Raw genomic sequence first — 14,395 nt, 5'->3', positions numbered from 1 at the left:
CATTAGCCCTGCCCACTTGCAGATATTACAGATTCTGGGTGGGAAGCATATGTGAGTTATTCCCACACTATTGTTACCCCAGATTAAGATGTAGCAGCTGGCATTATATGTACACATCTCAGGTTCATATCATTGGGTGAGCCTCCCTCTCAGCATAACCTACTTCACTTGCACTGTTGTGAGACATCTCTGCACACTCCTTGGAAGAAGCGCATGATGCAAATGTGGCCCACTCTTACCACCACTGCTAGCTGGCATGTGAGAATAGGGTGTTAGTTCCACACATGCAGCCAGTGGGGTGGTGGGACTTCTAGGATCAGCACAGCATAGGTGTCACAACCCCTATGGGGAACTGTGGATGGGGATGAAACAGGAGGAATGGCCACACATTCAGTGATCAGTGGAGGATAAGATCAGCGGTTTCCACTCCTATGCTCTTCACATTCTGCTCAATGTGTGAAAAAGGAGGGTCCAACAACAACAACAACAACACTGCCAGTTCCTCCCCCCCCAAAAAAAACACCTACTTCTGGTTTATAGTTAATTAGAACAAGCCAGCTTCATAAACTATAGCCTGAAGTAGGGATGTAGCATTCTGCTTTGTCATTGATCTGTTGCAGCCTGTTTCCACATAAAGCAGCAATATTATTTTTAAACATACAAAAATTGCATTGGAATACATCTTCTGGCTTTATTTTAAGTAATAATTCATGCATTTTAGCTGTTTTTATGCAAATAAAATGCATTGCAAAATTCAGAGAAGTGTGATCTCTGACTGCTGTGTTATGTTCTATAGAGTATGAGTGAGTTTGCTCCACAGGTGGACGGTACAAAACTATCAGGCACCTTAATTTCAAGATCACTTGCTTCAACTAACCACAGTTAAGATTAAAGCAGTTTGTCCAGGTTTCCAGGTGTGTTGTATCTTAAGTACCTCTGTTGATGGACGAAGGAGACCTCTTACGTATTGACCAGCTAAACTCTGTTAGGTAGTTCAGCGGAATTTCCCCCACAATGCAAAAGGAGGGTTGAGGCTAAATTTTCATATATTGCCTTGGCCCCAAGGCCACTGTTATATCGGAGAAGAAGTCAGCACTTGATTCAGGAACTTCTTAGCTCATAGCTGAGGCACTATGCTACCTCAGGTCTCTTATTACATATGTTATAGTTTGCATATATTACATATGCAATGTAACTACACTCAACCCAAATCCTGCATCCAGATCACACTTGTTTGGATTATACTAGGCTAAATACCATTACACAAGAAAGCTTCAGGAAAGCGGAAATAAAATTACATAGCAGAAGTTAAAAGAACTTACAGTAAGGACAACCATAGACTTCAATCCTCAGGCCAATTTGACCCTCTCCACTCCAGTCCAATGGAAGTATCCGTACATAGCGGGCGATAACTGGATGCTGTAAATCATGCCGAACCACACTGTCAGAATTTAAATTTCCAGGAAATGCCTAGGGGAAAAAACAACACAAAATCCTTTTAGTACTAGGGCTATTTAGAATCTATAGACCACTTTCACAAGAGTAATCCAGTGGGAAACTTGATCCCCACAGAAAGCAACCTGCTTGGTTCACTGCCACGCTGTGCTGCTTCTGCCACACTATCCCACCTGGAAGAACGATCCTAGAAGTTGCATTGCACTCTGCACATCCCAGAATGATAAGAAGTTCTAGGACAGTCATTTGCCTAGCATGGAAATCTTGGTCCACCAGGCTTCCTTATTTGGCCCGCAAGGCTGCTTCTGGGGCAAGCCACCCCACAACACCCCACCCCTGATGTCATGCAGGCGCTTGGCTACAAGGGGGGAGGGGTTGACCAAAGCCCACGGGAGCCGTTTCCAAAGGGCCCAACAAGCAGCTTGTTATTGGGAGCATTGCACAAAGCAGGAACTGAACAGGACTACACAGGTACACACACACACACACACACACACACACACACACACACACACACAGCGTCAGCTAATGCAAAGGGAGGAGGGAGGCCAATCCTGCTTGGTGGGAGGGGATCCCCTTTGTTTCCGCAGCCCATTCATTGCTGTGAAACAGCTGCTGAAACGAAGTGGGGGAGGGGCTTGCTTTTAGCAGCACTTTGCTAAAGTGATGTCAAATCCCCTGACATCATCTATGACAACAGATGACTGACAGGTGGGCACTCCCAGCCCTTTTCTGAATTTGGATTATGAAGCAGGTTCTGATCGAGACAAATATAATGCATTGTTGAATGGTGGGATTTTTTTTTTTGTAATAATGTATCTGGAGTCCAAGTTATATACTTTTGTATACATTGCTCAGCTGGAGAACAACATTGCAAAATTCAGAGAACTGTGAATTTTAAAAATATGTCTGTGCTCCAGTTCTCACATTGTTTTGGAAAATTTGAATAATAGTAATAATAATAATAATAATAATAATAATAATAATAATAATAATAATTTTTATTTATACCCCGCCCTCCCCAGCCAAGGCCGGGCTCAGAGCGGCTTACAAGCAATAATAAAAACAAGTTGAATGATTACAACTTAAAAACAAAATTAAAATACAACATTAAAATATTGAAACATTAAAATATTAAAATGTAGCCTCATCGCAGAAGGAGAAGGAAAAGAAAAAAGAAAGAGAGGGAGGGAATCAAATTGGCTCCAAGCCAAAGGCCAGGTGGAACAACTCTGTCTTCCAGGCCCTGCGGAAAGAAATCAGATCCTGCAGGGCCCTGGTCTCATGAGGCAGAGCGTTCCACCAGGCCGGAGCCAGAGTTGAAAAGGCCCTGGCTCTGGTCGAAGCCAATCTAACTTCCTTAGGGCCTGGGACCACTAGGGTGTTGCTATTTATGGACCTTGAGGCTCTCCGTGGGGCATACCGGGAGAGGCGGTCCCGTAGGTACGAGGGTCCTAGGCCGTGAAGGGCTTGAAAGGTCAAAAGCAGTACCTTAAATCTGACCCTGTACTCCACCGGGAGCCAGTGCAGCTGGAAAAGCACTGGGTGAATATGCTCCCATGGCAGAGACCCCGTGAGGAGCCTCGCTGCAGCATTCTGCACCCGCCGGAGTTTCTGGGACAGCTTCAAGGGCAGCCCCGCGTAGAGCGAATTACAGTAGTCAAGCCTGGAGGTGGCCGTCGCATGGATCACTGTGGCCAGATCGGGGCGGGAAAGGTAAGGGACCAACTGTTTGATGCGGCGAAGGTGGAAAAATGTCGCCTTGGCTGTTGCTGTAACCTGCGTCTCCATGGAAAGGGAGGCGTCAAGGATTACACCCAAACTCTTAACGGAAGGCAATGGCACTAATTGGGCCCCCGCAGGAGAAGGGAATTGGTCCCTCATCCCCATGAGGCAGGGCAGCATTCATTATGCATTATGGTCACCCACCTGCAGTCTTCATAAAATCATAAAATGATGGAGACCCCAAGGGCCACCTAGTCCAACCCCCTGCAAGGCAGGAATCTCAACTAAAGCAACCAGGACAGGCGGCCACCCAACCTTGGCTTAAAAGCCTTCGAGAAAACAGAGTCTGGAACTGAGGGAGTCAGTTCCACTGCCAAACAGCTCTGTCTGAAAGTTGTTCTTGATGTTAAGTCAGAATCTCCTTTCTTGTAACTTGAAGCCATTGGTTCAAGTGCTACCCTGCAGAGAAGGAGAAAACAAATTGGCTAGGTGTTCCCTTTCCACCTTTTCCTGTCTTGGGCTGCAGCTCCCTCCTTACATCATTTATTCTGTTATCACCAGGTGGGGAATCGCTTCCCTTTTGGGTGAAGACAGAGGCAAAATAGGTGTTCAGCAGTTCCACCTTCTCCCTGTCACCCAATAACATTTCTCCATTTCCATACAGTGAACCTGCTAATTGATCGATCTTCCTCTTGCTTCAAGCATAGCCAAAGAAAACTTTTAAAAATTATTTTTAACCTCTCTTGCAAGCTTGAGTTCATTCTTAGCTGGACCCAGCTAACATCCCCCCTGCAACTGCTGGCTAGGTAAAGGTAAATGGACCCCTGACCATTAGGTCCAGTTGTGGCCGACTCTGGGGTTGCGGCACTCATCTTGCTCTTCTGGGTCATGTGGCCAGCATGACTAAGCCACTTCTGGCAAACCAGAGCAGCGCACGGAAATGCCGTTTACCTTCCTGCTGGAGCAGTACCTATTTATCTACTTGCACTATTTATATATCTACTATTTATCTGCTTGCGTGCTTTCGAACTGTTAGGTTGGCAGGCTACCCCTTTGGTATTTCCCCTTTCTTCCATTTCTTATACACGCCCTTCTTACATCTCAGCTCATCTGTAAATTCCTTATGCAGCCACACCCGTTTCCTTAGATGCCTCCCACTTTTCTTTCTTGTTGGAATTGTCTGCATTGGGGCCTTCAATATCCCACTTTCAAAAAACTCCCATCCATCTTCAGAGCTATGTTACATACTCGTTCTGAATATGCAGATCAGCTCATAAACTCAGCAAAGGAAACATTTCTTCCATCTCATTCATCCTCCTGACAGTGCTATTATGATTCTGTTAGTTGACTGCATTGTGCTGGACCACACTGGCACCCAGGGAAGCATGTAGAGACTTCTCCAATGCATTTATGCTCCCAGAAGTAAAATTAAGAATGTTGCGGCCTTTTATTTTATGCACCTTTTGGCACAATGATACATTTCACTGAGCTCCAAGCAAAGAATACCTTCTTGTTAATTCTGCTTTGCTATTTTTATTTTTTTTAGTAATCCACAGGATGGCATCTTTCTTCATAGCCAGCAGTAAATGGCTATAAAACAATTGTACTGTTGTATGATTCCATAAGCTATTCTTCTTCAGCACTCTAGTACACTTTTTAGTGGATATTTCAATTTATTTTCCTTACTATAATGAAAATCAGATAAATAATGGATTTGGGGGAAACAGCTGGCAGTCAGAAACACACTGTTTTTGCAATGTTTTCTACAGGACAACATGCAGCTGTAGCCTGAATGAAGGACTGCTTCAGTATATAGGTGGAATTTTAATTGTAATATTAACATGAACTTTTAAAATACTTTAGATAGTCTCTCCTCTCAACGTTGGGTCTGGATTGCTGTATATTTTTCTGAAACATAACCATCCATTGCCACCTAATCAACACTGTGTTCTTTGCTTATTAAATTACACACTAATATTTGGGCCAGGACAGTAACTTACCAGCCTAAGATGTTACTGAAGTAGCTAAACGCAAAAAGCACTTTCTCACCTAAAGTGGTATTTTCATGTGAGCAGTGTAACAACAGAAGATTTGCAGCTGTCATGGTCATGGAAAGGAAAGCGCAATCTCCCATAGCTTTGCTCTTTCAGCATTACCCTGGTTGACCTACACAGCTCAGAAATCCGTATCTTCATGCTAAAAGTGTCAGCAAGCCTGTTTTGGCTCACACAAAAGTCTTTGTAAATTTAATTTCAAACGCAGCACCTTCTTTCACCTAGAGGATTTTCTAATAATTTAAACAAGTGTGTACCTACTCAGCACCTACAACGACAGCCATCATATAACAATTCTCTCCATCACATGCTGTAAAGGAAGCCTATTGTGGGAGAATTGTGTATTTTGAGGAGACAATGAATTGGTTTGTACAATTATTCTCCTTGCTTTTCGACACTTCCTAAAGGGTTGCTGTCAAGTGCTTTTGGTTTGCTTTATTGTCTTTAGTTGTGTTGGTCCTTCCAGTAGCACCTTAGAGACCAACTAAGTCTGTTATTGGAATGAGCTTTCGTGTGCAGGCACACTTCTTCACATACACACATGCACACGAAAGCTCATACCAATAACAAACTTAGTTGGTCTCTAAGGTGCTACTGGAAGGAATATTTTAATTGTCTTGATTTACACTTCCAGGTTCCCGCAAGTTGGCAATTGGATGGAGAATCTGACAGCTCTGTCAGATTTGGCTTTGTAGAGCGGACGGGGAAGAGCGGGAGGGCCACACACCTCGCCCAAAAACCCAAGAGGAGCATTGGGGTGTCTCGGGGTCCTGCAAACTCATGGACGGCGCCGTGGATCTACCAAAAGGAACAGAGAGAGGGGCAGGCGAGCCGTAGGCACCGGTGCAGCTCTACAGAAGCAAAGCCTGTGATCCAGCCATGAGCAGTTACCTTTCCAGACATTGTGCCCATTGGAAGGTGAGGAAAAATTAAAGAATTGATTAAATCAATTAATTTGGCAAGAAATTGGGAGTGGAAAAAGGAAGTCCGCTCCCATTACTGATGCAACAGGCATGAAATACCTGCAAGTGAATTGTGGGTGAAACGTACTTTGGAAGACAGGTTAACTAATGAACAAATAGGTTTAAAAAGACTGCACTCAGCTGTTTAAGGCAGCCTCAATATTTTTAAAAATAATGAACTTGACCTGAACTCTATTTGAACTTGAACATAAAATACGGTGAGATTGAACTTGACTTAAAATGGAGGATAAACCTGAGAAGGATTATAATGTTACTTGATGGAAGACTGTTTTAAAATTTCTTTTCTCTGGGAAAACAGATTGGAACCTATCTCACTTCTGGAAAAGTGTTCTAGAATTTTTCTGGTGGTTGAAGACCCCCAATTTAATGGAATTCCAAAAATGTTTCTACTTTATGAAAAGGCATTAGCTGGATAAAAACTAAGACTAAAAGAAGAGGACTACCTACTGCTAATATTGGACTAAAACAAACTCAAAATTAAAGGTTCAGTATAGATTTATTATATTTACAATTTTAAAAGTTATTTTGATGTTCATTAATGTAAAGATCCGAATATGTGATTGTTAAAATTTTGTAATTGTGAGTAACTTGGAAGGGGGGGTAGGTTGAAAGCACTGGCTTTCTCTACTGAACTTGATGATGTCCTTGGTAAAGTACTGATAAGGTTAAAAATAGCACTTTGTGTGGTGGGAAAGGACATTTTGTTTTGAAAAGAGGAAGCTAGGAAACAGGGAGAGTATTGACCTCTCAGTTTAAATCAGAAATGGCAGAAATAAAAAATCACAGTGTCAAAACAAATCAGCCAGGCTCTAATGCAATTGCTTTTAGATTTTAAAAGAGAACTGTTTGATCAATTTAAGGAAGATGTCAAGAAGGCAGCTGTCAAAATTTGGGAAAATACCAATTTAATTTCAGAGACAGTAGGACAATTAAAAGAGGCAAATGCATGATTAAGACAGGAATGGTAGAGGGACACGGTTTGAGAAAAATACATGGGAAAGTAAGAGTGGTTCAAAATAAAAATAGTACCTCATGTGAGATGTTCTGGGAGTCTTTGACAGATAAAAAGGATACTCTGTGTGGAATGATATGGGAGGCTTTGACTGTGATAGAGAAGAAACAGAAGGGGAGGGCAATAAAAGGTTGCTATATGTGGTGGCAATGTAAAATCATTAAAAAGGCCTGGGAAAAGACATATAAGGATTGGAAAGGAATGTGGGAAATGATGGTTATTTTAAAAAATTGAAGATGTGATATTGAGACGTACAGGTTTGGATGGACTTACTGCATGAAATATATTGTTCCTGTACTCAGGAGTGGATTTCAGGCCAAGAGCTGCCAGCAGCTCCTCCAGAAGGAAGAAGCCTCCGCCAGAGAAGAAGGAGAGCGGCAAAAAACCCCCTTTTGAACTATGCAGGATAAGTTAGATAACTTAAAACCTAAGAAAGAAAGAACTTTGAATTTAAAAAGGGGGTAAATGTTCAATGCATATTTTTTGAGCTTTCTGTATTGATTTTTACATTAGTATAACTTTTACATGTCATTTGTATTAAGATGAAGGTTTAAAATGGATTATGAACTATATAAGATTTTATGGACGTGCATGAACAAGTACTAAACAATGAAACCAAGAGGGGGAGGGGAGGGAAGTCAAGTAAAATTTACTTATGGTGTTATTTTTTCTGTTTTATTTTTTTCTCATTTCTTTTTTAAAAATGTTGCTGTTATCTTCTATTCTTTTATGCTATTTTTTTGAAAATTAATAAATGTCTGGGGAAGGCATCAGCTGGATGTGGGGCTACCTGGCAGGCAATGCAACGCTCCTCACACCATCCCAGTAATGACTTATGGGAACAGTGGCAGGAATTCAGGTATCAGGCCACCCAGTCCTTAGCCCCTGAGGGACTGAAGTATATAAATCTCCCAGATGGGGTGTGGCCCTGGAGCTTTGACGTGGGCCCAGACTGGTAGGGTACTGACTGCTGGGTGCCTGGTGCTGCTCCCCTGCTGTTTCCTGGGCTCCCAGAACTGAATGGGGAAGCATCTTATCTTGCTTATCACAGAATCCTAGAATTGTAGAGTTTGAAGGGACCCCCAGAGGTGCTCTAGTCCAACCCCCTGCAAGCAAGAATCCCAGCTAAAGCCTCCATGACAGAGGGCCATCCAAACTCTGCTTAAAAACCTCCAAGGAAGGAGAGTTCACAACCTCCCAAGGGAGACATCTGTTCCATTGTTGAACAGCTCTTACTGTCAGAAAGTTCTTCCTGATGTTTAGTCAGAAGCTCCTTTCATGTAACTTGAAGCCATGGGTTCGAGTCCTACCCCCCAGAGCAGTCTGCTTAAAGACTGTTTCACTGCTTTGTATTTTGTATTAAGCCTGCTACTGAATAAAAGCACCAAACTTCTCTTCATTGGTGCTGTTATTACTGCTGAATACAAAAGAACACTTGCATTTGGCAAAACACATGCTGGACAACAGCTTTGTGCTTCATGTGAAGCTATAGCCTCCAATGGTCCCTTATGCTTTGACAGACTCAAATGTTGCCACCTGGACTGGACACTTGGGCCCAGTGGGCAGCTGTTTATGCCACAGCTGCAGTCTTCCATCACACCTAAAGCAGTCCTCCCAGCAAGTTTAGGAGTCTGTCCCTCTTTGCCTGCTCTGGGAGAAGGAAGAGGTTTTAAGTAATTTTTGTGCCTATCATAGCCTCTTATGGCACTGCAAAATATCACTACAGCTACAACTGAAAAGGAAATACAGTACCATATTTGATCTGCTATGTGTTTCCCCTCATTGCTCAGCGGTTAGCACAAGTGGCAGATCTTGGCATCCAATAACTGGGAGCAGCACTTGCTTAGAAACATATTCTGAATACTTTGGACTGAGCCGGTGCATATACATGACAGCACATCTCTGAGATTTAATGCGGTTCCAAACTTAATTACCATAGCTCATAACCAAGGAGATCTGGAAGTGTAGCTTACTGAGGCTAGGAGCCACCATCAAACAATCTTGGTCCTCCAGATATTGTTGGACTCCAACAACTTGCGTCAGTCCCAGCCAGAATGGTCAGGGTTCAGGGATGATGGGAGTGGTAGTCCTGCAACAGCAGGAGAGCCAAAGGTTCCCCATCCCTGACACAGCCTTTTTCTGATCTGTGCCCCTTTCACATTTGTTCACTCATGACCCCATTCCATCACGTTTTTGCATTCGTCTCTGGTTTATTTTTCAAAATGCACATGGAAATTCACATTTAAATATATTTTTGAAATATTTTCTGTCGAAATATGTATTATTAAATGCAATTTGAGGTGGGAGGGGTATCCAGTGGGGAACATTTAGGAAGTGCAGAGGCTGATGGGTAACTTGAGTTGTGATTCACACATCAGTCAAGCAAGTGTGTCTCAGGCAAGTCAAATCACTATTCACAAATTCTGAATTCCTTTAACCAAACTGTAATTCCAGAAGACACATTGAAAAAAGTCGCAACTAGCTGACACATGGTTTAAAATTTGTAGGACAGATGTGCCCAAAACAGAAACAGTTTAGATCAAAGTGTGAATTTCACAAAAGCATGGAAAGACAACTGTTGCTCAGTTCATCCAGTTGCTTCTATCTCCCACCAGGTTAAAGACTCAAAAAACATGTATCCCTTTATCAACAATTGTCAAGGAATCAAAACTAGGCAAATCTGATCTTTCAAAACCTTTATGTTGCAGATGGAACTTTGGTTCAGTTCCTGCTGTGTGGACATTCCTATCCGCACAAGTTTTGCAGTCTAAATCTGATATAGATTAGATATACCGGTAGATATCACACACATTTATGTCATATTTAGTAATTTGGGGATCAAATACTGATTTAATTGTGTGTTTTTTAGAAACTACATTTAAAGTCTACACATTTATTTCCAGAACACAAAAACAATAGGGTAAGAATAAAAAGAGAGACCATTACTTCTTGTAAAGACGTCCACAAACGGAGTCCTTTGCTGAGGGTTTCTCAGCCCATGAAACACAAACCAAACCAAAACCGAACATCAAAAGTAGTTTAGTGAACCGTCAGGTTATCAAAGCCTACAATGTGGAAGCCACAAAGATTGAAATAAGGGATTTCTTCAACTATTCAGTATTTTACTGACCTGACCAGTAAACCTGTTTCTGGGAGGCTTCCAATACTGGTCCATAAAGCTTTGCTCATGACCTGCCAGCAGAAGGGGCAACACATAGGTTTGCCAGGGTCTATGTGTGAATTTTATTTTACCCACGATACCTATCCTTACCTATCCTTACAACAGAACTCTGGGGTTCTCTTCCCCCTTCCCGTTTTATGATCACAATAAGCTTGTACATTAGGTTGGTCTGGGAGATGCTGACAGGCTCAAGTGAGCTTCATGACAGAGTAGCAACGTGAATGTGGAGACCAGTCCCAAACTCAAGTCACAGGGCCACAGCCACAGCAGTTCTTAGGGTGTAGCTAAATTTGGTGGGCCTAAGGGGGTGACATTTATAGATTTTATTTATAGACTTCATTATAGACTTCTCCCCACACCCTTAATTAAAAAACTAGGATTAGATTAATTTTTTTAAATCAAAAGATTGTGCCCCCAACTGTTGCTTCCCCCTTCACAACTGCATTGCCCAAATGATTTGTTCCAAAATGTACTGATATTCTTACCCAGGAGTACTATATGAATACACATAGCTATTAACTATTAACGAAGGCCAGTGCTTTTTTTCTTAAAAAAATAGGTTTTGGCACTCACCATGAAATTGTTACAGTAAGTGTAAGTGCCACACTTTTTAACAACAACAAAAAGAGCTGCCAGTACTGCGTACCCTTGAGTACCCCCTGAAGAAGAAAAACAATACTTCAGCATCTGCAGTATTTAATAAGCACAATGTACCACCTCACTATCGTGCTCCATTTTTAAAATATGTATGAGCATCCAGGTCATAGTATGACTTTTCCAACCTGATCCCATCTACCTTACCCCAAAATGTCGCTGAGTTCCATGGAACTGACTTCCAAGTCTCAGGCAGGAGCAGCAAAGATGGTGCCGTGCGGCTTTGGTTGCCCCACAAGTCCCATCACCCCTGGCTGGTAAGAAAGGGAGTCTTACAGCTTCTGCAGGGAACCGTGTTTGCCACCCTTGCCTGGCCTACAACTATAATCCTCTGCACAATCTAACCTAGGAGTAAGTACCTTAAAACCCAGCGGGACTTACTTCTGAGTAAACACGCACAGGAACAGGATGTGCATCTAGCATCCTGTATTTCCCAGGAATTAAGGAAGCCCTTTCAAAATCAATAGAACTTCCTTCCAAGCAAGGTAGTGAACAGAGGAATGGGCAGTCCTTTTTTTCTGGGGAGACGCAGGGGTACACATACCCCTAAACATTTTGTGAATCTTTGTACTTTTGTCCATTTACTGTATTTATTTCCCCCGATTTGAACTATAAAATGGTGATTTCCTTGCGTCGAAATAAGAGTACTCCTAAATATCTTTTAGAAAAAAAGCACTGGGAATGGGCTCCAATTAACCACAACTGAATTTTCTAAAATATGTACATAAATGTGGCATGCGTGCGCAAAAAAACAGAGAGTAGAGGTGTCATAAATTTCCTTGATAATTAAAACACATTTCGTTTTACTCTTCAGTACAACAATATACTTTGAACTCCAGCCTTCATTTAGATAAATGACTTACAGTGTATAAAGCAAACATCAGGCCCCAAATCCATCATTGCAAGCCTCGAAAAGAATCAATTTGCAGGGCCTGTGAATTATGTGCTGGTGTCATTAAATCTCCTCTACTGACAGTGGTGCATTTGTATACTTAGAAAACCAGATTAAAAAAATTGAACTTTATGCAAATCATCAAACCTTTTGTTTGCCAAAGTTAACAAACACTTCATTAAAATATGTATAAAGTGTAACTTAAATCAGTATCATAGTTTTAAAAGGGTTAGATGCAACATAAATGTGCAATGAATTTACTGTTGCATTTTTTTTCAGATGCAAATATCCAAGAAAAAGGTAAGCTATTTCCTTAGAGCAGCTGTAGCAGCATTTAGCATCTGCGTGCATATCTATCTTGTGGCACCACTTGGACTTCTCCTGAAATAACTTTTTCCTGTGACTCAGTGGCTGGTGAATGAAGTGCTCCTTCTGTCCTGAGGACGCTCTCCAAAGGGTGCCCTGTTCACAGTGTGAAAAAGCTCTTGTGTCAACGTCTAGTGTTATCCAGGACTATCTGGCCATTGGGGCTTTCTTCCAGGGATCATATCCCTTTCTGAGGGCCTTCTCGGTAGTGGCGCCCGCCCTGTGGAACGCCCTCCCATCAGATGTCAAAGCGATAAATAACTACCTGACATTCAGAAGACATCTTAAGGCAGCCCTGTTCAGGGAAGTTTTTAATCTGTGATATTTTAGTGTATTTTTGGTTTCTATGGAAGCCGCCCAGAGTGGCTGGGGAAACCCAGCCAGATGGGTGGGGTACAAATAATAAATTATTATTATTATTATTATTATTATTATTATTATTATGAACCAAATCCTATGTTTTGCTGTGTAGCTCATACCCAAGGTATGATTTGAAGGCAAAACAAGCCTCCGCCTTATTGCTGCTAAACAGGCGTGTCTGGTCTTTACCAGGATGGGAGGATTTTGGACTGTAGAAGGGGGGCGGGTTACATTTTGGAATATTCCACATAAATAGTCTTTTGCATGTCAAAACAGGGGCACAGAATCATGGAATTGTAGAGTTGGAAGGGACCCAAGGGTCATCTAGTCCAACCTTCTGCAATGCAGGAATCTCAACTAAGCATCCAGGGGAGATGGCCATCCAGCCTCTGCTTAAAAACCTCCAAGGAAGGAGAGTCCACAACCTCCCGTCAAACAGCTCTTGCTGTCAGAAAGTTCTTCCTGATGTTGAGTTGGAATCTCCTTTCTTGCAAGTAGGGTCTTCCATCATGGAGGGCACGTGTTGCGGTGAGATCACCAGAAACTGCCTCCCTGTTGTGGGGTGGGACCGTTTGGATGGCCACAATACCCCATTGTTGCTGGGGCAGAAATTTGGTCACTTGGGTTGGCTATTGGCTGCTGAGGGGCTGCTTAAGCTGCTTCATGTCGCTGGAGAATTTCACTTTCTTGGGATGTGCAGCAGATCACCCGCCCTCCTCTCCCTATATTTAGGGTTGTTCTTATGGCTTTGCTATGCCTGTCTAGGGGTCGTCTGCTTTTGGAGCAGGGGCCCAGTAGGAATTCTGCCATTTGGCTGGTGCCACTTGGTTTTTGCCTGCCGTGTAGCAAATCGTCACAACTTTGTAAGGTTGGCGGTTAGGCATTGGTTCAATGTTTTGCTGAGGGGATGTGGTTGGCTGTGCCTGCCCCTCCATTGCTGCTGCTAGGGAATTCCATTAAAGGAATCCAGGGGCTCGCCTTGCTTTTGTCCAAACCCTGTCAAGGGGCTAGGGCCACGCCAGAGCCCCTGGGAGCATCTGGGGCAAGTTGTGAGATCGAAAGAGTTCTTGCTCCCCCAGGATGCTTTCCGTTACTGACCTCTGGTGGTGCCCAGTGTCAGTCCTGTTCCTGCCACCGTGCAGGGTCAGGTAGTCTGGAACCAACGCCTAAGCAACCACTCACATGCTGTAATCAATAAAGTTGTGGCCAAAATTTAATGCCCAAAACCTTAAACTAAAATCTGTGTCTATTGTGTCTTCATTTGAGGGTGGTTTTGGGGGTCTTCACACGCAACTTGAAGCCATTAGTTCGAGTCCTACCCTCTGGCACAGGAGAAAACATGCTTGCTCCATCTTCCATGAGGACAATAATACTACAACATCCTTCCTGATAACACTAACATTCTACTTGGAGTGAACATTTTATGTGAAGAAGCCTTTTAAAATGCCATGTGCCCAGATGTTCTGCTAAAACTGAGGAGCCCCTGGACCAGGGACCTTCCAGGAGGGCCCCCACCCTTTCTATTTGTGATTTACTTTTGAAAAAACATCAAAAGATCAGGCTATTTAGGTATGATGTTCCTCCAGACAGACATTAGGCAGGGAGGAGAAACTCACTTTGCACTCAAAGACAAACATATCCAATCTGTACTTTCAAAAAAAGATGTAAACAAATAGGCATCTATTACTATAAAGTGTGCATATAAATACCAAA

The 14,395-nt window shown here is 42.7% G+C and overlaps 1 protein-coding gene across 1 annotated transcript in view; it reads right to left on the bottom strand.

The window, feature by feature from the left end:
* Positions 1 to 14,395, bottom strand: part of CNTNAP2 (contactin associated protein 2) — a 1,010,375-nt gene that overhangs the window by 509,622 nt on the left and 486,358 nt on the right. The window contains exon 4 of the mRNA XM_081881791.1: positions 1,323 to 1,470. Within this exon, the coding sequence (XP_081737917.1) occupies positions 1,323 to 1,470 (148 nt within the window). The remainder of the gene's footprint in view (positions 1 to 1,322; positions 1,471 to 14,395) is intronic.

This window comes from Podarcis erhardii, assembly GCF_964252035.2.
Source record: "Podarcis erhardii genome assembly, chromosome: 12".
NCBI lineage: Eukaryota > Metazoa > Chordata > Lepidosauria > Squamata > Lacertidae > Podarcis > Podarcis erhardii.
Note: the sequence above shows the minus strand (reverse complement) of the source record. Positions and strands in the feature narration are given on the sequence as shown.